Here is a 19,189-nt window from a genome sequence, read left to right as displayed (position 1 = left end):
TATATACGGACAGCTGGCCAAATACACAGGTAATGCTGAGCTGGCAGATCAAGGGCCATACGGCTATTATTTATTCGGCGGTCGGCGGCCGATCGCCGCCGCCGTCAACCGCCCAATCATAGTTCTCTTCCACACCATAAAAACACGCCCGCACCACACCACACCATACCACAGTTTTCTACACATTAATTTCCTCAAGCTTTAATTTCTTCTTTCCCTCACCACACAGAAGCATTTAAAATAATAAAAAAAAAATTCAAATTCAATTTGGGGGTATTTCTCAAAATGTCAATCGTATTCTCCACCGCTGCAAAACCCTACCTCATTCAAGAAGAAGAACAGTGGAAGATTCAGTGCTTTTGATCTTTTCTTTCGATCGGTAGCTTCACTTTCTGCTCTCTCTCTCTATACATATACATATATATAGTTTCTGTATAACTCGATATATATAGGGATGTCTGCAGGTGTGATAAGTGATGCGATGTTGACGACAAACCTGAGTTCAACGTCGGGGCAAAACGACGTCGTTTTGGCGAAATGCGACTGCTGCGGCCTTACAGAAGAGTGCACGCCGTCGTATATCCAGGCAATTCGCGAGAGGTATATATATATATATATATATACACATACATATAATTTCTGATGATTAATTAATTAAATAATTAATATTAATTAAAAGATCAACATATTTTCACTCATTTATCATTATTTATTTTATAAAAATATCACTTCGAATATATATATATATATATACATTTTTCATATAATATTAAATCAAATACTAACTTAATTTTGTTGATAGGAAGAAAATTGAATTTTGCGATGATACATTGCAGGCATGGAGGGAGATGGATTTGCGGGCTTTGTGCGGAGGCTGTGAAGGATGACGTCATCAGGCGGCTGATAAGCCCGGACGAGGCAGTGCTCCGCCATCGGAGCTTCTGCACCAACTTCCAGGCCTCGGCGCCGCCGCTCGATCCGGCGGCGCATTTGATCCGGGCCATGAGTCAGGTCCTGAGGAGGAGTTTGGTGGGGCCCTCCGATCGGTGCCGGATAGCCCGCCGGGCCGAGGAGGCTTGAGCTGAGTTGACTCGGTCGGAGAATTATGTTATTCCGAGTTTGACCCTGGCCAATGCCTCCATGAAGGCATAATTCGAGGGGCAAAATGGAGATATGAAATGTCGTGTGATTGGCTGGCCTGCTATGTTCTAATTATTGTTTACCTATGATATTGTCCGAACTGAGTTTAGATTTGTTTTTGAATTTAGTCGTCATTACTTAGTGGAGTTCATTTTGGGAGATATAAGTGTGTAAGTTTATTCACAACTGATTTGCAACAGTTCATTAACTTTAAACAAAAGGTCCAAAATAGTAAACAAACGCTTAAAATCAATGCAAAGCGATTTATTGATGAAGTTTATATTTATTATTGCAATAATAATAGCCATGATAATGATATAATAATACCTTTGTTTGTACAAATCTACCCAAAGTTGATTCCTTGCGCCAAAGGCAGTTCACTTCCATAGTTGATGGTGCTGCAAACACACAACAATGGATGTTTTGAATTTGAATATTTATTTATTTATTTTTTTTGTTTCATGAAAAAATTTGATGGGAAAATATTTATCAAAAATAATATACCGGGAAAGGATTGTATAGTAAAAAAATTGAAGTTTGAATAGTTACCAAGTCGAGCGTCTCATGTATTGCTTCCAAGAATCGCTTCCAGCTTCACGCCCGCCGCCGGTGGCTTTCTCGCCGCCAAATGCGCCGCCAATTTCAGCTCCGTTCGTCGGAATGTTGACATTTACAATTCCGCAGTCGCTTCCCATGGGCCTGCATTGAATTCAAAGGAGTCGAACAAGACTGTATAAACTAAACTATGCTTATATAGATAGATATACCTTTGGAATTTTTGTCCGCATTTATCTAACATTATTTTTTTTCATAAAATATACCCGACTTTTACTTCCAAAATTTCTAAGTAAATGGAGCTTAGCCGCAGCCTCACCCGATCCATTTGAATATGATTTCAGGTTTACGGGTGAAGATGGAACTGCTTAAACCTTGAGGTACAGAATTGTTCATTTCGATCGCTTCCTTCAGTGACTGCACAACATCGAGCACATTATATAATCACCGAAGAAAAAACAACCAAAAATAAAAACAAAAGCTCTTCGAAGCATAGTTATCGTTCACCAGAAACTTCATGACGTAAAGAACGGGTGCAAAGAGCTCTTCCTTAACAACATCAGCATTGGCAGAGATTTCGACTATGGTGGGTTGCACATAATTGCCTAGGGAGTCGATGATATTTCCGCCAGTGATTATCTTTCCTCCCTGGAAAACATCGACACATACGGATCTTTATATATATATATATATCGAAAAATTGATTTGATGAAGATACCAATTTAGAACGAAAGCTAGGACAAACCTGTGACTTGATTTTCTGTATACCGTGAATGAAATTGTCCCGGGATGTTCGAGTATGGAGCGGGCCAAGTAAGGTGCCCTTTTCCAATGGATTTCCTACCTTGACTTGTTTGTAGACTTCGAGCAGTCGTTCGAGAACTTTCTGGTAAATGCTCTCGTGAAGAAGCTTAAGTAATCGGAGGATAATAAAGAATAAAGGATTAGATTGTGTTTTTTAAGCATATAAAATTTGAAATAAATATACAGGAGAGGCTTTTGCAATGAAGAAATTTCGATTTAATACCAGTCTACGGCATGTGGTGCATCGCTGACCGGCGGTTCCAACAGCAGCAAATAGAACAGATCGAACAGCTAGTTCGATGTCGGCGTCATCCATGACGATTATGGCGTTATTTCCACTCATTTCAAGCAGGCATTTTCCGAATCTTTGGTTGACTGTTTGTTGAACAGTTAGTCCCGCCTGAAATAGCAGATGGATACAGATTTGAAGGACAACGATAACTCAATTCCTAAAATCGAAACTTTGATAAATAGCACGGCAATGAAGGAGTCTTTTTTCGTAGATGACATAAGGTTGCACATATAATTGACCATTTCTGTTACCTTGGTGCTCCCGGTGAAGGAAACGAGAGGTATGCGCGTATCTTTGGCTATGGCTTGACCGATATCAGCACCACCACAAAATGAGGTGAAAATTGCACCCGGCAAATTGTTCTTCTCCAATACCCCGGCGATAATCTTCGTCATAGCTATGGTAATCAGAGGTGTTGTTGGAGCACCCTTCCTGTAAATTGTAAAATCTGGAGAGTTATAAATTGCATTCATTCGATGCGCAGTTGATGCCGATAGAAGAAATAGTGAAGGTTTAGTAAATTATATGACAAAAATACATAGTAAAGAGAAATAAAAAAATAAATAAATTACCAGACAACTGAATTTCCACAAACAAGAGCAATGCAAGCATTCCATCCTACATTTACATAACAAAGTCAACTTAAACGTGCATAAAAGAAAATATAACGATATTCCCTAATTACGTAAATTTTAATGCGAGAATATTGCAGCACTCACCAAGAACAGCACAAGGGAAATTGAAAGCTGTTATTACACCGACTATCCCTAGAGGATTCCACGTCTGATGAGGGGTACCACGTAAAAAGAAAAGCTTAGAAATGATTCTTTTACTAAAAATGCAAAGAATACTACACAGAAGTCGGAAGGGAATAATAACTGGAGTACCTCTAACATCATATGATTTGGTCCTGTTAATAAATACATGAGAGTTATTAGGAGTAAAGATTGTCAAGCTTCAGTATCGAGTCTAATTGCAGAGAAAACAGCAAAGCTAATGAAGCTTACTCTCTGAGGGTATGATCGACCCATTCAGCTGCCGACTCAGTCCCACAGAAAAGTCACACATATCAATAATCTCCTGCAATAGCAATGAACAGAAGATAATCAATGTTTGACATTTTGAATTCTTATCAACAAATCCACTGTCCCGAATTACAGATTGATAGAAGGAGTTACAGATATTAGCATTTCTAGAATGTCCTATATGGTTCTTGGTTCAAAAATAACAGTTCACATATTTTTTGCCTCTATCATTCTGCTATCAAACACATGAAAGGCTTAATAAGCAATGCACTTTGATGAATCATGCGTATAACACCAAGCTCGATGAAAAATGCAACTTACATTTGACAAATGATGCAAGATACACAGTATTTTTATTGTTTTTTTAACTTTTAATTTCAACCCTTTTGCTGTCACTTTAGTACTTGAGCAACCCAAAATTTGTACATTACTCATTTATGTAATGCAGGATTGAAGCTTGTGCGTAAATGAATTTGAATCTTCTGGTAACAATGGTCTAATCGAAAATAAATGATGTCCAGGAAAACACATTAGCAGGCACATAGAAGATTGAGTCCCTTATGCCAATCATCATCTAAAACTAAGGAAGATGAATTACCTGAACCTCCCCTATTCCTTCAGGTAGAATTTTTCCCATTTCTAGGGAAACAAGCCGGCCAAGTTGATGGAGCTTCGATCTCAGTGCATCACCAATTTGCCGCACAATCTCACCCCTCTTTGGTGCAGGAATCTGAAACAAGAAAACATGGATCACATGATTCACATCGAATATCACATGGATAAGAAAAGAACTTTCATATAGCTCTGCTAATCAATGATAAACCTGCATCCATATCTTTGTAGCTTGTGCACATGCTTGTATTCCTTCCTCGTAGTCCTGAATAGATGCCTCGACAACTTCGGCAATCGGCTACATAAATCCAGAGTAGACGAAGCTCATCCAGTGATAATTGAATAAAAGCATACATTGCTATATTCCCACAAACTACACTAAAATAACCTCACATTGTACTAAAGATTATTAAAAGCAATTGTTAAGTGTGGTAGCCTTAATCCTCTTCCTGAGTTGCATTTCGAACTTGGAAAGCTTTCAAAAGATCATATGGAGCTCCAATGTAGTTTTCAAAGGCTTCGAATTCTCATAAAAAGTGAATTGCAGAATCTACGGTGAACAATGAGGATAGTTTTGGGAGTAAACTGATTTAAATTAGGTCAATACCAAATTCAGACCAATCGACAGGAAATTATACATCAAACTACTGGCTGATCAAACTATCATTAAGCAAAAGCAAAAATGGAAGAAAAAAGTGTCCAGAAAACTTCTTAACTCATCAACAGCTAAAGCCTGAACAAAAACGAGTTAAGAGACAAGCAATTTATTGAAAAAGCCGAATCCAAAAACCTGATTATCAGCTGGATTGACAGAAGAAACGATGGAGCCATTCCCCTGCCAAACACCATTAACATAGCAACCCGAATTGGTCGGACCAACTCCGATTTCCTTCAAAAACTCGTAATCCTTCTTCCCGAAAGTCATTGCTGCAGATTCCAAATAAATAAAATAAAATAAAATATAGAGGCAAAGCCAAAAATGAAACCCTAATCCAATCCGGATTCAAGTAGAACAACTACCAGCAAGTGGAAAACAATACAATTTGAAAACCGAAAAAACAGAGACAGACATCAGCGGCATTTGGATAGATCATAGATGGCGAAGCAAGAACAGTAAGTACCGTAGGCTGGAGAATTAGCACTTAATTCTGACATAGCGCGAAGTGCGTGCGAGTGAGTGAGAAGGAGACTTGCAACAATGGAGGCAAGGAGAGCTGAGATCGATGGTATATAATGGCGATTGAAAGACGGATGGGTCAGTGAGCAGAGAGACGTGCTCCTTTACAACTCTACTCTCAAGAACTATTATTATTATTATTATTATTATAATTTTCTAAATTTAGTTTCGATACTTTTTAACACTTTGGTTATAAGTTACTCCCTCCGTCCAAATATTTTGAACTTATTGATACGGAAATTTAGCTAATTTATAATTAATAGGTAATTAATAAAATATTTTAATAAAAGTAATTATTATTTAATAAAAATAATTATAAATTAAAATTAAAAAAAAATAAATAGTTTAATTAAAATTAATAAAAATATAAAATTTACAATGTAATTAATGTGTATGATTATATTTTTAAAAATAAAAAAACAAATTACGTGGATGAACGAAAATAAAAAATAGAGATAAATTGTATAAGCAGAATAGAGTATTTTTTTCAGTCTTATTTATTATGTTAATTTTTCATTTTTGTCTGTCATTTTTTTTTTCAAAAAAATATACATTTTAATTTTATTTTAAATATTTTAATTTATAATTTTTTAATTTTAATTGAATTAATTAATTATTATAATTTTAATTTATAATAATTATTTTTAATAATATATTTTTAATTATTTACTAATTATATTCTTTTTAAATTTTTCATGATTATGATAAAATGGACATAATACCTTAACTAAGGAAGTAAATAGTATAAAAAGATTGATTATGGCGTATATGCTTATGTTGTGTGTTGCGCCAAAGATTTTTTATATTAGTATAACGGCCGCCATAAATAAATAATTAGGGTTATGTTTATCTATGTTTTAAAATTACATTTAATATTATTTACTAACAGTATCTTGCTAAAATAAATAGTTTTTATATAAAAATATTACATTGTATACTTATTATGATAATATTAAATATTTTTTATTTACTTCTTAATTAATTTTAAATTTATAAATATTTTAAAAATATTTACGATTCCCCTTTACAATAAAAGTAATAAAAGAAAAGGAGGAAATTGTTGGTAAATGACACGAGTAAGTTATGTGTCGTTATCAAGTAAGAGAGTTCGTAACGGATATGCAAAAGCTGTCTGGATAAAGTTCAGGAATAAACCAAAATTCATTTATATTTTTTCGCTTTACAATTTTTTAAAAGAAAATGATAAAAAAGTTTTCTGTACTATCATTATTATTGTATTTTAACATAAACATGCCCATTTATTGAAATAAAAGCACCGTCACAAAATAATAATAATAATAGTAGTAACAAACAAAAAATTTTTCTACATAAAAATTTCCCACGTGGTTGAAGTATAGCTTTTTTGTGTTGATAGACTTTTTCTTTTTAATCAAAATAATTTAAATAAAAATTGGTCTATTTTGTGTCTGAAATTAAAAATTATTTTTGTCATTCAATTATAAATTTTATCAAATTAATGATTTAATAAGATATAATACCTAAAAGTATAATTTGATTTACTGAACAGTAGGTAATTTTCAGCTAATAATAATAAAAAATAAATAAATGGTTGAAAATACTCCATGTTTCTGCAATCTTATATTGTAAACCTTATTCAATCATATTATATATTCTGAGCAAAAGCAAAGCAAACAAAATTAAATATCCAAAACTCACCAGACAAACATACCCAGTGAAATGAAAAACTGAAAACTGGTAAAACAAAATATACTTCTTAAAAAAAAATAATAATAATACTAATAATAAATAAAATCTAAATAGATAACCAAAACTTCCCACCAAAATTCAACCAAAAAAACACAAATCTGTTCTACCTTGTATGGCACATTTAGTAAATAATTCATCGAACGATGGCCGCTAATTTACACCTGGTAAGAGACAAGAGAAACTGATTAGCGATATTTAGATTGTAAAACGCGATGGAAAACAAACAAGCAGAGTCTGCCGAAGGTTCGAACCTCAGCTATAGGTTGTAATAGTTAAGGTTGGTCGAAAGAAAGAACATAGTGGAAATTTTAATGTTGTGTATCGAGATGGAAGCAAACTGACCTCTTGATGGCAATGCAGATCGAATACTATATATATGTGTCGCGTTGCTATCTCAAACCGATGCTGCTTTTCTGCATAGCTCTTAGCTTTTCAATGAGGGACTGGTAAAATGATCGCATCCCTTTAATGTTGTCGTTGTCCTGATGTAAGAGAGATCAGAGACTTCACTTTATTAATATGACAATGTAAAGCATGAATATTATGTTCGATCCAATCAAGCTCGTGTCTATCTCACAACTCTAAGAGCACACCGAAGGAAATAGGCACATTTTTATGTGACGGAGAGAGTATTTTTTTTGCAAAGTTTTGTTGTCATGATTTTTAATAAAAATGTAAAATATCACAGTAGTTAATATTTTAACAAAAAATACAATACTAACTCAAACCAAACACACCCCATGATATCTTTGAATCGAAAAAGTGTGTATGATATATTAATTACCTGCACCTTTTGGCAATACTGCTCAGCCAAGTCTTGAGGGCAGTGAATTTTTCGGAGACCTCTTGAGACGAAGTGGAGGAAGAAGACATTGCCGAATTTCTCATACATGACCTTTTGAGCGATTACTATCTCGCCAAACAATGCCATCTGCGCAAACACAAGCTCGCCTTAAAATGCTTAATATGAAGAATTGAAATCACAAATGAAATATATTTCTTGTAATGGTCATCTTTATGCAATCAATTTTCGCTAAAGCTATGTTATTCTCGTAAGTATGTATGAAGATTATTTCAGATACGAACTCCTTACAGTATTTGCATCACGAAAATCAAATGACTTGTCGAGCACACTGTAAAGGCAGCAATTTGGTGCAAATGCTTCGATTATGAATCTGGGAAAACCAGGAACCTGAAAATAGTTTACTTTACTAATTTTGAAAACAAAAACTGCAGGAATAGCAGTCCAAGAACAAGATACCTTCTCTTCTCTGTAGGGATCGCCGCACCAATCTTTGATTAGCCGAACAATTATCTGAACACAAGCCTGTGGAGAAACAAGAGATTTCAGCTCCCAACATCACACTATCCCACAAATTTTAAATGAAGATCCCCAATAAGCACTTGTGCGCCAGAATCGAGGCCATACCTTCCTGACAACAATGTCCTTATGATTACAGCAAGTGTACGACAGCAGAGATATCATCATCTCCAAGTACGGATAAGCTTTGGGCAATATGAAAATTGATGAAAGATCATGTGTCGCAATCACATGTAAAAACGTAAAGAACATTTTCTGAAGCTCTCGGAGTTCACGAATTTCCTAAACAGAAGGTAAGAATTAACAAGTCAAAGAATGTTCGACAGTGCATCTTTAATTTATGAACACTCTCTTCTTAAGAACCAGCATATTGAACCCTCCACGTTCCACTGTATACAAATGACAACTAATTTATCAAGGTAATTCAATGCTAAGCTGGTTTTAAGAAAATAATTTCATCGCCTGAGCAATGAAAGCAATATTAAAAAGCAAATGTGCACCTCAGTACAGCCGCCAGGTCCGGCTGGAATATCATCCTTTGGTAGAATACTGAATACCCTACTAGCAAGTACAGGGTATACGTCTTCCAAAATATGAGATACCTTAATACTAAATTTGCAGATGAGCTGATTGAGGAGAACCATAAATCCCACCAACTCCTTAGGCTGCAGCATTAGTAATTTTGATTGCTCAGTTTTATCGTGTACACAAATTTACAGACAAAACAGCTGATATATAATGTATTCATATTGCGAAAGAAAGCTGCAGTAATGGCCAACATACTATTTCCTAACCTCCGGCCCTCCCAACGGAAATGATCTTTTAAGACAAACAAATACCTACTTATTACAGAGAAGCGATTTATGGGTCAAGTATACGTCTCCATATCCTTGTCACATTGGTTTCGTATACAGGAGTGAAGACATCTTTTTTATTAGCTTGGGAATTAAAATATCAAGAACTAACCAGATAATCAAAGAATATCAGATGCAACTTTCAAATACAAAAAATCATTGAGACATCATATGGCACATATAAACACTTCAACAGCAATAAAGACTGAAGAACAATGACAGAAGTGAAGCCTGGAGCTAAGACAACTATAGGAGGCATGTACATATTCAAATTGGCAGTCAAAATACTGACATATAATTTATTATTTTCTAAACCAAATAACTAAAATAATTAGGTGTCATCAATCAAAAAGGCTGAGTGGAAACATATATACCTCACTTTCTCTTAGCAATTGCTCCAATGCCTTTGGCAGATATGGAAAAACAGATACTCCTAAAATCTCCACCATGCGGTGAATGAAAGACGTGACCTAGAAAAACGACGCATCATTTAAATAGAAAGGTTCTGATTAAAAAAAAAAAAAAAGAGAGAGAGAGAGAAAGAAAAAGAAAAAACCGGAACATGTTGTGAGTTGATCCTGTGAATTATATAAATTCTTACCTTACTCCTTAGAAGTTCTACCTTTGGATATACAACAAGTATTTTAAGCAGTGTATCCAATGTCTGTATGAAAAATCAACACATTAGAATATGGCAAAAAACAAGACAGCAGATACTGTAATTATAGCCCAGATTTAGATAATGACGGAAAAAAAAAAAAAAAAGCAAACAGCTTTCAGCTGTACTTTATTTTATATAAGTGGAACGCAAATAAATGGCCGAAATGATTAAAAGAAACTTCTATAATATCTTTACTGCAGTGGAGGGAAATATTACATTGCGGCATATATTAGTATCTAGGTGATTAAAACTATGAAGAGTTAAATTTATATTGCTTATCTAACTAAAGCTCAATGCTCCAAACAACGTGGGCCATGTTTTGTTTGAAGGAAAGTATTTGCTTACCAAACGCACTCTCACTATAAGATATATTTATGATCCACTTAAAGCTTTGAAAGAGTTCAACTACGCAAACATTTATTGCCTAGATTAATTAATTGTGAAACTACACCTATGTAGTTATCAAAGAAAAATAAACAATAAAATGATCTGTTCAAGTTTCAAATTTAACCTGTTTGAACATGAGACCAATTGCAGGGCGGCTAGATGTTGCAAGTTTGTGGCTGAATCCCTGGACAACACAAAATTCGAATCTTCATTGTAATTTGTAAACATTTCAGATCAATCATCTTTTGCTCAAAAAGGAAAACTAATAATAATGAAGAAATGAACATATCACCCATTATGTTGAAGTTTTATTCCAACATAAATCCACACGATGTAAATGGACACTTCAAGTTATACTATAGTACAAATGAAAGAAAAATAAGGAAACGTAATCAATTAGAAAACAAAAATCAAAGAAATATGAAGAATTGACAGATACCTTGCTGAGGGCATTAATGGCCATTACTATCTGCTGGATATTTCCAATCTGTGTGAGAGACTCTTCATGATTCAATGACTTGCCATTTAAGAGCGTAGACTCAACCTGGGCGGGAATGTAAATATATCAAATTCAATTATATGAAATAAAAAGGGGGTTGCATAAACGGAAGCTTTATGGATAATGAAGTTGGACCTGATTGCACAAAGGTATAAGCAGTGCTGAAAGATAGTTCGATTGCTTCTCAAGGGGAACATCTTCCATCCCAATTAACAGCCCGACTGCCTACAGAGGCCAAAACATGATATAAATCCAAACATCAATCACATCAATCATATACTTTTACTAGTATTAAAATACACCAGAGAAATTTACCTCAAAGATATGACTGCCATCTTCAGTTCCTGAAAGTTCCTTTGAGGCACTATGCACTCTAGTAGATTGAGCAATTATATCCTGCAGACTCTGAAAATAAAGCAAAACAATAACAAGGAAATTAGTAAACATGGTTCATGTTCCCTTGTCCGACGTCTCTAAAGCCTGGAGAAAGTTATTTCTGACGGGATACCTGCAAGATTGTATCTATGTAAGGGACAAGCTTTGCTTTGAGCAATTTCACAACTCTCATGAACAGGTAACCTGCTCTTCGACTGACAAGGGTATTTGGATGACGTATACCTCTCTCATCAAGAAAAGCACACAACGCTACGGGGATGTATTGAGTATTCTCCAATACAAACTTCATATATCTGGTTATTGTATCTAAGTATACAAGCGCTACAAGCCTGTGGGAGTGACAAGGAAATTTTGTGGATAGAAGCATCGGGACCAATTCCTGCAGTAAACCATTACCACTTCTAATGGCCTCATCCCTCAATGATTCTCCAAGCTCGTAAAATAAGGAAAGTGCAGCTTCAACTTCTTCAACATGACTATCTTCAGAAGAAGAAATAGCGCTAGAAAACGTGTTTCTTATAAATATCTGCGTAACATCTGGTGCTACACGGCCTATACTCCGGAGCAACACAAATGAATCCTTCCTAAATTCTGCAATTCTGTCTTCCTCTTCTCTACCAACCTTGTCCAGCATATCTAAATTATTACGGTACATGGGATCAATTCGAATCTGAGATCGGATCACTTCCAACATCTGGCCAACATGAAGCAACTGTGCCTCCGTCAATGTGGAAAGACCTTTCATCATTCCGACATACATTGAGAAAAACTGAATGATGCTGAAAGCTGAATCGAGCTTCCAATTCTGAATGACATAAAATATCGAAGGCAGAACCTCATTCAGGAGTTCTAATGCAACCGACTTACCATCCTCTGTGCTCAAACTCTTTGAACATTCCAAAACTTCGGTGGCATAACCAGTGAGCAAATCAGCCACACTGGATACGAATTCCAAGTCACCATCCCCTGCAACCAGCCTAAAAACTCTTATAATTTGAAGGTCCTGCAAAAGAGCCAGCTTCGGTTTCGGATCCATCCTCTTTGATACTATCGCAAGAACAACACCAACAGAAGCACCCCGTAGCTGATCGGGAAATCCTTCAACCAGCATCAATTCAAACAACATTTGAGTGAACACATCGTTAACAATCAATCCAATGTCAATCCAAGAAATATATCTGCTCATTGAATCCAAAACAGCCGAACACAATTCAGGATCCGACTTCTTATACAGCAAAATAATCTCGTAACACGCCCCAACAATCTGTGGCACACACTGCGCCCTCATCGCATCCTTGATTCTCCCGGCAGCAGCTATCTCATCCTCATTACGTGGATTATCCAAGCTAATCAACTCATCATCCAAACCATTCAACATCCGACAAAACATATCAATGACAGAAGCTCCTTTACTCAAATTCGGCAAGAAATCAACAAATAGCGATGGCCAAACAGATGGATACTCGAAATAAATCAATGCTACCAGAACTTGCGCAAGCTTATTCTTTATAAATGCAGGACCATCCAATAACCTCACAACGTTATCATCACTGCCACCATTAACACCCATTAAAAACACAGATTTCCTTATCAACGACTTCTCCTCCTCCTGCATTGAAAAATACTTCGCACGGACCACATCATGGAGGCACTGCAGACACCAAAACTGAACCTGAACAAGGTTACAAAACCACAGCTTCTGTATGCACAGACTACATATCCCCGGATTCTCTTTAGCTTGCTGCAGAAATGCAACAGCCTGCAATTTGAGCGCCGAATCAACCCCAGGGGACTCATCGAAGCTTATAATAACCGCTTTTTCCAGGTCATCCATAATCATAACCGTAACACCCACCCACCCCCTAAAGCCCTAAACCCTACTAAGATGTATATAATCAAGTCAATAAATAACCGGCTTTGATTGCTCGCTGAATCAATTTCGAGCTATATTTGTCAGATGCAGCGTCTGATTATCCTCTCGGATTCTAAATGCAGGTGATCAAATAATTGGAATCCCTAACAATTTTTACATCCGCGTTAAACAGAAAGCGAGCAGAGAGAATCGAATACCTACTCTTCCGACTGGGAAATCATCGGGAATGGAGGAGTGAAGCAGCAGCAGGGAATCTAGTCTAGTCTCGAGAGCCGCAGAGAAATCGTACGGTGTAACCGCCCATATTTTTAACATTTTATTTGTGATTTTGTATGTTCTTTTATTGTTTACTAATTAGGGTGTATATTTTATCATCATCTCATCTTTATATTTGGCAAGATATGATTACACCCAATAATACTCTATTTTCGGACCAATTTACTCTTTCGTCGGATAACTTGTGTTAATTAAAAAAAATGTATTAATAAAAATAATTATAAATTATAAAATTAAAATATATAATTATATATTTTTTAAAAAATTGACAAATTATGTAAAAAAAAAAAAAAAAAAAATGTTGAACGAAGTGAACAATTTGTGTAATTTGTTTATTAAGTAATGCTTAAAAAAATATATTTTTTTTCGAAAAATAAAAAAAATTCAAATAATAAAATTTGAAAAAATATTTGTAAAGAAACACACCCTAGATGTTTATTTGTACTTTGAAACACTTTATATAGCATTTGAACTAAATTGTATCCTGACTTTGATGCTTAGTTTCAAATTTGATGAATTGTTTGATTCACAAAATATTTTAGTGTAATAATAGTCAAACAAGTACAGAATAATATTTCCGTAGTGAATTTGGAAGATTTGCGATCAATGGATGTATCTTTCAATATTTACAACAATATATTATATGGGACCAAAATGGAAGATAAAAATAAACACATTCAAATCAAGGAATCTGTAAAAATTTGCTAAATATTACCCCTAACACAGTTATACACACCAAATAAAAACGAAGGATGGATCATAGAGATTTAACAACACAAAAGGGATTCATGTTGTCAACAAGAATATAGATACACACATATGTATATAGATGTATGTATATGAAGAAATTCACCTCGTCGACTAATGTTAAAAAAGCATGTATCTATCTCGGGTGTTTAGCTCCGAGGGGAAAAGAAACTCGTTGAGGAGTACCTTGAGGCAAATCTCTGCGATCCTGAGGTGGATTAGAGTTGTTCGGGTTGGGATTGGGGTCGGCAGTTTCTTCATCCTCTTCTGTTTCTTCGGCTGGTTGGGTATTTTGTCGCTTTGGAATGGCGAGTTGATAGTTGGGGCTGATCAGAATGTCCTGTTCGGGAGGGAGAGGGATTCCAGGCCCCGGAACAGATTTAGGCAACGGGATCTTGTTCCTGCTCTGGGCTAGTTCGAGCAGTACCTGTCAAGAGAGGATTCGATGATTATTCCATGTCCGACATAAAAACAGCGATCTTGAACAATTTTCAGATGCATAAGTTCAATCAAAATTTAAATTTGCTCAAACCGAAAGCTACATTGCGTTTAAAGTGCTTGGAGTTAGTGAATAATGAAATCTTGAAATACTAAATATGAACAAGATTCGGATTATATGGTTTTGCATTATCGACCAAAGTTAAATTTGCTGAAACCGAAACCTAGATTGTGTTTGAAATGCTTTAGCTAACAGATAATCAGATCTTGAAATGGTAAATATGAACAAGATTCGGATTATATGGTTTTGTATTATCAAACATGGAAAACAATATTCTAGTCGGACAATCAATTTATCTAGTATGTCAAAAGGGCTGTAGGGGCTGAAGTTTTCTAACCAATCTATAGCACTGCAGTATTACTCATCAAAATTACTTCTATGGCGATCAAGAAATGTCATAGCCACGTGCAGGGTGCCACGTGCGCTATCCGTTAGCTTATGATATAGAGCTTTTTACTGTATTTATCTATACTCCCTTCAAGTTTTGAAGTTACCTCTAATGTGTGTTTCTTAATATCGATTGAATTCCAAATAATTACATTGGATAGTATTAAGCGATCCGAACATTTTAATTGATTTAAGCTTATAGAGAATACTCTTCTCATTTGACTAAGCTATAATTTGCTATTCTAATCCCACAACTTGAACATAATCCTAGAATGAAAAGGGTCAAATCATAGAGTTTGAATCACATAATATGTAGCAAAAAATTACCTCCCGAGGCGGAGGCTGCGCGAAACTAAAATTGACTTTGGATTGAATTGCAAGTTTCACATCATCAGAATCGATTCCAGATTTTCCAGCATGTTCTGAGTAGATTTGGGCATCTGTTAGAACATCGACAGCATATCGATACCAAAGCTCTAAAAATTGATTGACAACACGAGGTTCATAATCTTCAACATTCATTGATTTCAACAATTCTTTTACAATCTTTGCATCCCTGGGCACGTCCTCTTCCCCAGCATCAGCCATGTCTCAGTCCTCACTGTAGCAAATGCTAATATTTCTTAGTCTTCCTCATACATATTCATCAAATTCATTGCGGTATACGAACAACTATCAACAAAGCACAGATAACATCAAAACAATGAAACACAAAATTAAATATCTATAAGAATGATAAAGCTTAAACTTAAAAAATCAACCCTCCACTTTTCACACTACACTATCAGTTTCAGAAGAATCTGTTTGTGTGTAGTTTCGGCTCCGGATTGGCAGAGTAGCCAATCCTAGCCTGTCAGGCTATTACTGGTTTTCCCCTTTTTTTTTTCGGAACCGAGGATGACGTCGGCCGAGGAAGAGAAGCGCAGACGAAGGTGACGAGGTGCGGAGTGAAACGACGGCAAAGGCGACCGCCTCACCCCTCCGTCCGCCCAAAACTCCGACGGCGGGCGGAGAAGAGAACACAGAAAAAAAAAAAGAAAAAAAAAAGTACAAATTACTGAAAAAACCATATTCAAAACCTATTCCAGAATTCAAATTAACCACAACATGAAAAATTACCTGCAATATTGCCTCAGGAGACTAATCTCAGATTCCTTAACAGCGCAGAAATCCACTGGAGACACCGGAGCAGATCAATCGGAAATGCGAAAATCCGACCTGCTAGGGCTTATATACTGAGCCATTCTCATTGAACTTAAATAAATTTTTAGAAACCAATAATTCCTATTGGGCCAGAGAAAAGATATATTGGGCCATAATGGCCCAAACAAAATTAAAATTGCAAAAATAAATAAAAATACAGCAAAATTCCAATTCAGCTCTCAACCAACGCAGATATAGTGATAAAATAATTAAATAAATAAATCTAAGGCAAACAATCCACTAATGCATAAAATCATTCAAAACTTCTGTCTCTCAATAATATATATATATATATATATAGGCAGCTGCGATGTATGCATGGATATCAGTTGCTGTTTGAGGGTGTGGCGCTGGAGGGGCCACTAGACGACGCCGTTTCGGAACTCTGCAATTGTAATTCAATGTTAATATACTTTATTGTATTGTACCTGGAAATGGAAGAAGGGTTTATGGTCAATTTGGGGCAGAGCTAGGGTTCCGAATTAACCACATGGCGGTCGTCGTCTGGACATTGTTGAAGAAGTCGTACTCTGCAGATCGTGTATTGACCTCAACCGGCAGCTGCGGCGGCGGAGATGGGCCTGATCCGTACTTCCGGCGGAACTCAGTTTGGGAGGCCGGGAAGAAGAATGTACTGGTAAGAATCAAGACGTGTGACGATATAAAATTTACAAATATGTAAGGTTAATTAAATAGAATAAAATGTTATTATAAGGAGATGAAAAGAGGGACAGATGCAAATTAAATTGTAATTATTCAAATTGATAAATAAAAATTTATTTAGGTGAATAATATTAGTATTTTATAATATAATTTCTTAGGTATCCATTTTTATCCCATAAAATTGACTAATTATTTTTCTTATATACATTTTACTTAAAAATAGATATATTCGAAAAATGTTTCGACAAATCTGAAATTATTTTTATTGTGGTTTATAAAAAAATTGTAATGTTTATAGAAAATTTGAAGGCGCGTGAACTTCTGCAACAAAATCTTCATGCGGTACACACGGTCTTATAAAATCAGGAATTCAATTGACTCGACGAATATAAAATCTCGATTTGTAAATTTTTTAAATAGTTGTTTTTATTTCTTATCGGATCGGAAAATTAGGCATGAGTGTGCTGGAGAATATTCAAAATTTGATCTGGATATCTATTTGTATATTGCACGCGCACCACGCGCACGAGATCAATACGATGAATCAACTTAAGGTGTGTTTGTTTGGGGGTTTGGATTTTGAGTTGAGATTTGAATAGTAAAAATTTTGAATTTGAATAGTTGTATGATGTGATATAAATATGTGTTGATGTGATGTTTTGAATGTAAAATTGATTTTTAAGTATAATATAAAATAAAAAATAAGCGTTTGATTTGATGTTTTTTTGGGGGAAAAAAATAAGATGAATAGTGGAAATCTAATTCACTTTCCCAAACAAACATACATAAAATCACCACATAACAACAATGAAACTCAAATCATCGTAGATAAAATGGCGAGAAAAAACACAAAAGCATTTAATTGAAGAGAAGAAAAGAAAGTATAAACCAAAAACTAAAGAAGACCAAAAAAAAAAAAAAGTAATAAATAAATATATTACTCCCTCCGGCCATAACAAACTTATTTTTTTATTTTATTTCATCCCATAATAAAATATCAATTTTTTTTAGTAATTGTACTATGTACCTAACATTACAAATACTCTTACAATTTACAATATATTACACAAATATCATTATATTTATATCACACAATACTAATAAAGTTATTTTAGTAATTTTTACTTTATTCATACTAAATTTTAATATAATACTAATATTTCTAAAATTTCATATAAAAAGCAAACGAATACCTAGTTATGAGATGAAAGAAGTATAAGGTATGGGGTATATAAAGACGAAAAAAAAAAAAAAAGATAATATAATTATTTTTTAATAAAAAAATATACAAATACATATTATAAGTAAGTAAATGATGGATTTTTGACTGTTTTAATCGAAAATTAATTTTCACATTTATGGTTAAAAATATTAAGTTGTATTTGTTCAATTTTTGCAAAATCATTTTCTTTCTAATAAAATCTATATTAAATATTCAAAATAATTATGTTTTCTATTTCAAATTATAAATTCAAAATATTACTGAATACAAACACACGTGCATATATTCATAAATAATATATGTATATATTAATGAACCACAAAATAAATAAATAGTTAGGATTTAAACTTATCAGGTAAATTGAAAACTATTAATCACCCTACCAGCTAGTAACAATTAATTTTATTTATGATTGTATGTATATATAAAATATATTATTATTTCTAAAAATGTTTTTGTAATAATTATACCTTCTATAAAATTTCATAATATAGGTTTTATGGACTTTTGAAGAATATAACTTATTTAGAGAATTATATTAATACAATAATATTGTTTATGGTAATTTTTATTACTTAATTTTATATTTAGATTCAAAATTCAAATAAATAATAATAATAATAATATTGTATATTTTTATATAGTAATTTATTTTTATTATTAACCATATAATTCTTTTCAACATTGTTTTTTTTTTATTTCAATTTTCAATTTCGATCTCACAAATTATTTTCTAAATAAGTAATATTTTATAAATATTTTTGTGATATTACGTATATATTATTAAACTATTCACCTTCATGCTTATCTATATGTTGTATACATTAAATTTAAATCTCATGTTCAATTCAATAAATTAGTATTATTA

General features: G+C 34.1%; 4 protein-coding genes across 9 annotated transcripts; 1 reads left to right on the top strand and 3 right to left on the bottom strand.

The window, feature by feature from the left end:
- Positions 1-83: 83 nt before the first annotated feature.
- LOC127240235 (uncharacterized) lies at positions 84-1,263 on the top strand. 2 transcript variants are annotated; one of them, XM_051258802.1, is made up of 3 exons: positions 84-379; positions 465-600; positions 837-1,263. In XM_051258802.1, the coding sequence occupies exons 2-3, from the start codon at positions 482-484 to the stop codon at positions 1,078-1,080; spliced, it is 363 nt and encodes a 120-aa protein (XP_051114759.1). In that variant the 5' UTR covers positions 84-379; positions 465-481; the 3' UTR covers positions 1,081-1,263. The 2 variants fall into 2 exon arrangements, with proteins under 2 accessions (XP_051114759.1, XP_051114749.1); XM_051258792.1 differs by having other exon boundaries at positions 87-379; positions 453-600.
- A 120-nt stretch (positions 1,264-1,383) lies between these two features.
- Positions 1,384-5,715, bottom strand: LOC127240224 (aldehyde dehydrogenase family 7 member B4). Its single transcript, XM_051258781.1, has 15 exons — positions 5,550-5,715; positions 5,219-5,355; positions 4,640-4,726; positions 4,415-4,546; positions 3,799-3,871; positions 3,679-3,701; positions 3,511-3,574; positions 3,364-3,409; positions 3,043-3,223; positions 2,723-2,899; positions 2,441-2,605; positions 2,203-2,343; positions 2,015-2,112; positions 1,690-1,839; positions 1,384-1,538 (listed from the first exon to the last, which is right to left on the bottom strand). The coding sequence occupies exons 1-15, from the start codon at positions 5,581-5,583 to the stop codon at positions 1,484-1,486; spliced, it is 1,563 nt and encodes a 520-aa protein (XP_051114738.1). The 5' UTR covers positions 5,584-5,715; the 3' UTR covers positions 1,384-1,483.
- Positions 5,716-7,183: 1,468 nt separating this feature from the next.
- On the bottom strand, positions 7,184-13,663 carry LOC127240739 (exportin-T). Of its 4 annotated transcripts, XM_051259589.1 has the most exons (15): positions 13,522-13,632; positions 11,564-13,210; positions 11,371-11,460; positions 11,191-11,280; positions 10,996-11,100; positions 10,681-10,740; positions 10,110-10,172; positions 9,883-9,978; positions 9,155-9,319; positions 8,763-8,936; positions 8,595-8,660; positions 8,427-8,525; positions 8,118-8,264; positions 7,676-7,815; positions 7,184-7,494 (listed from the first exon to the last, which is right to left on the bottom strand). In XM_051259589.1, the coding sequence occupies exons 2-14, from the start codon at positions 13,064-13,066 to the stop codon at positions 7,723-7,725; spliced, it is 2,751 nt and encodes a 916-aa protein (XP_051115546.1). In that variant the 5' UTR covers positions 13,067-13,210; positions 13,522-13,632; the 3' UTR covers positions 7,184-7,494; positions 7,676-7,722. The 4 variants fall into 4 exon arrangements, with proteins under 4 accessions (XP_051115546.1, XP_051115538.1, XP_051115530.1 ...); XM_051259581.1 differs by having other exon boundaries at positions 8,124-8,264; positions 11,564-13,662; XM_051259573.1 differs by having other exon boundaries at positions 11,564-13,661.
- A 619-nt stretch (positions 13,664-14,282) lies between these two features.
- On the bottom strand, positions 14,283-16,456 carry LOC127266047 (transcription initiation factor TFIID subunit 9). Of its 2 annotated transcripts, none has more exons than XM_051296144.1 (3): positions 16,353-16,456; positions 15,561-15,834; positions 14,283-14,774 (listed from the first exon to the last, which is right to left on the bottom strand). In XM_051296144.1, the coding sequence occupies exons 2-3, from the start codon at positions 15,819-15,821 to the stop codon at positions 14,484-14,486; spliced, it is 552 nt and encodes a 183-aa protein (XP_051152101.1). In that variant the 5' UTR covers positions 15,822-15,834; positions 16,353-16,456; the 3' UTR covers positions 14,283-14,483. The 2 variants fall into 2 exon arrangements, with proteins under 2 accessions (XP_051152101.1, XP_051152092.1); XM_051296135.1 differs by lacking the exon at positions 16,353-16,456 and adding an exon at positions 15,995-16,256.
- Between the last annotated feature and the right edge of the window lie 2,733 nt (positions 16,457-19,189).

The sequence above is a fragment of the Andrographis paniculata genome, unplaced genomic scaffold, assembly GCF_009805555.1.
Source record: "Andrographis paniculata isolate CXL003 unplaced genomic scaffold, ASM980555v1 Contig18END, whole genome shotgun sequence".
Lineage (NCBI taxonomy): Eukaryota > Viridiplantae > Streptophyta > Magnoliopsida > Lamiales > Acanthaceae > Andrographis > Andrographis paniculata.
This window is presented reverse-complemented; position numbering and strand designations above follow the sequence as displayed.

What these genes read in the sequence shown, in the direction of transcription:
- LOC127240235 (XM_051258792.1), top strand. Translation starts at nt 455, where the DNA reads ATGTCTGCAGGTGTGATAAGTGATGCGATGTTGACGACAAACCTGAGT. An exon ending in ATCCAGGCAATTCGCGAGAG is followed by an intron (nt 601 to 836) that starts GTATATATATAT and finishes GATACATTGCAG; the next exon opens with GCATGGAGGGAGATGGATTT.
- LOC127240224 (XM_051258781.1), bottom strand. Translation starts at nt 5,583, where the DNA reads ATGTCAGAATTAAGTGCTAATTCTCCAGCCTACG. An exon ending in TCAATCCAGCTGATAATCAG is followed by an intron (nt 4,727 to 5,218) that starts GTTTTTGGATTC and finishes GGATTTATGTAG; the next exon opens with CCGATTGCCGAAGTTGTCGA. An exon ending in TACAGAAAATCAAGTCACAG is followed by an intron (nt 2,344 to 2,440) that starts GTTTGTCCTAGC and finishes GATGTTTTCCAG; the next exon opens with GGAGGAAAGATAATCACTGG.
- LOC127240739 (XM_051259573.1), bottom strand. Translation starts at nt 13,291, where the DNA reads ATGATTATGGATGACCTGGAAAAAGCGGTTATTATAAGCTTCGATGAG. An exon ending in AGGACATTGTTGTCAGGAAG is followed by an intron (nt 8,661 to 8,762) that starts GTATGGCCTCGA and finishes GTTTCTCCACAG; the next exon opens with GCTTGTGTTCAGATAATTGT. An exon ending in ATCCCTACAGAGAAGAGAAG is followed by an intron (nt 8,526 to 8,594) that starts GTATCTTGTTCT and finishes AACTATTTTCAG; the next exon opens with GTTCCTGGTTTTCCCAGATT.
- LOC127266047 (XM_051296144.1), bottom strand. Translation starts at nt 15,821, where the DNA reads ATGGCTGATGCTGGGGAAGAGGACGTGCCCAGGGATGCAAAGATTGTA. An exon ending in CGCAGCCTCCGCCTCGGGAG is followed by an intron (nt 14,775 to 15,560) that starts GTAATTTTTTGC and finishes CTCTCTTGACAG; the next exon opens with GTACTGCTCGAACTAGCCCA.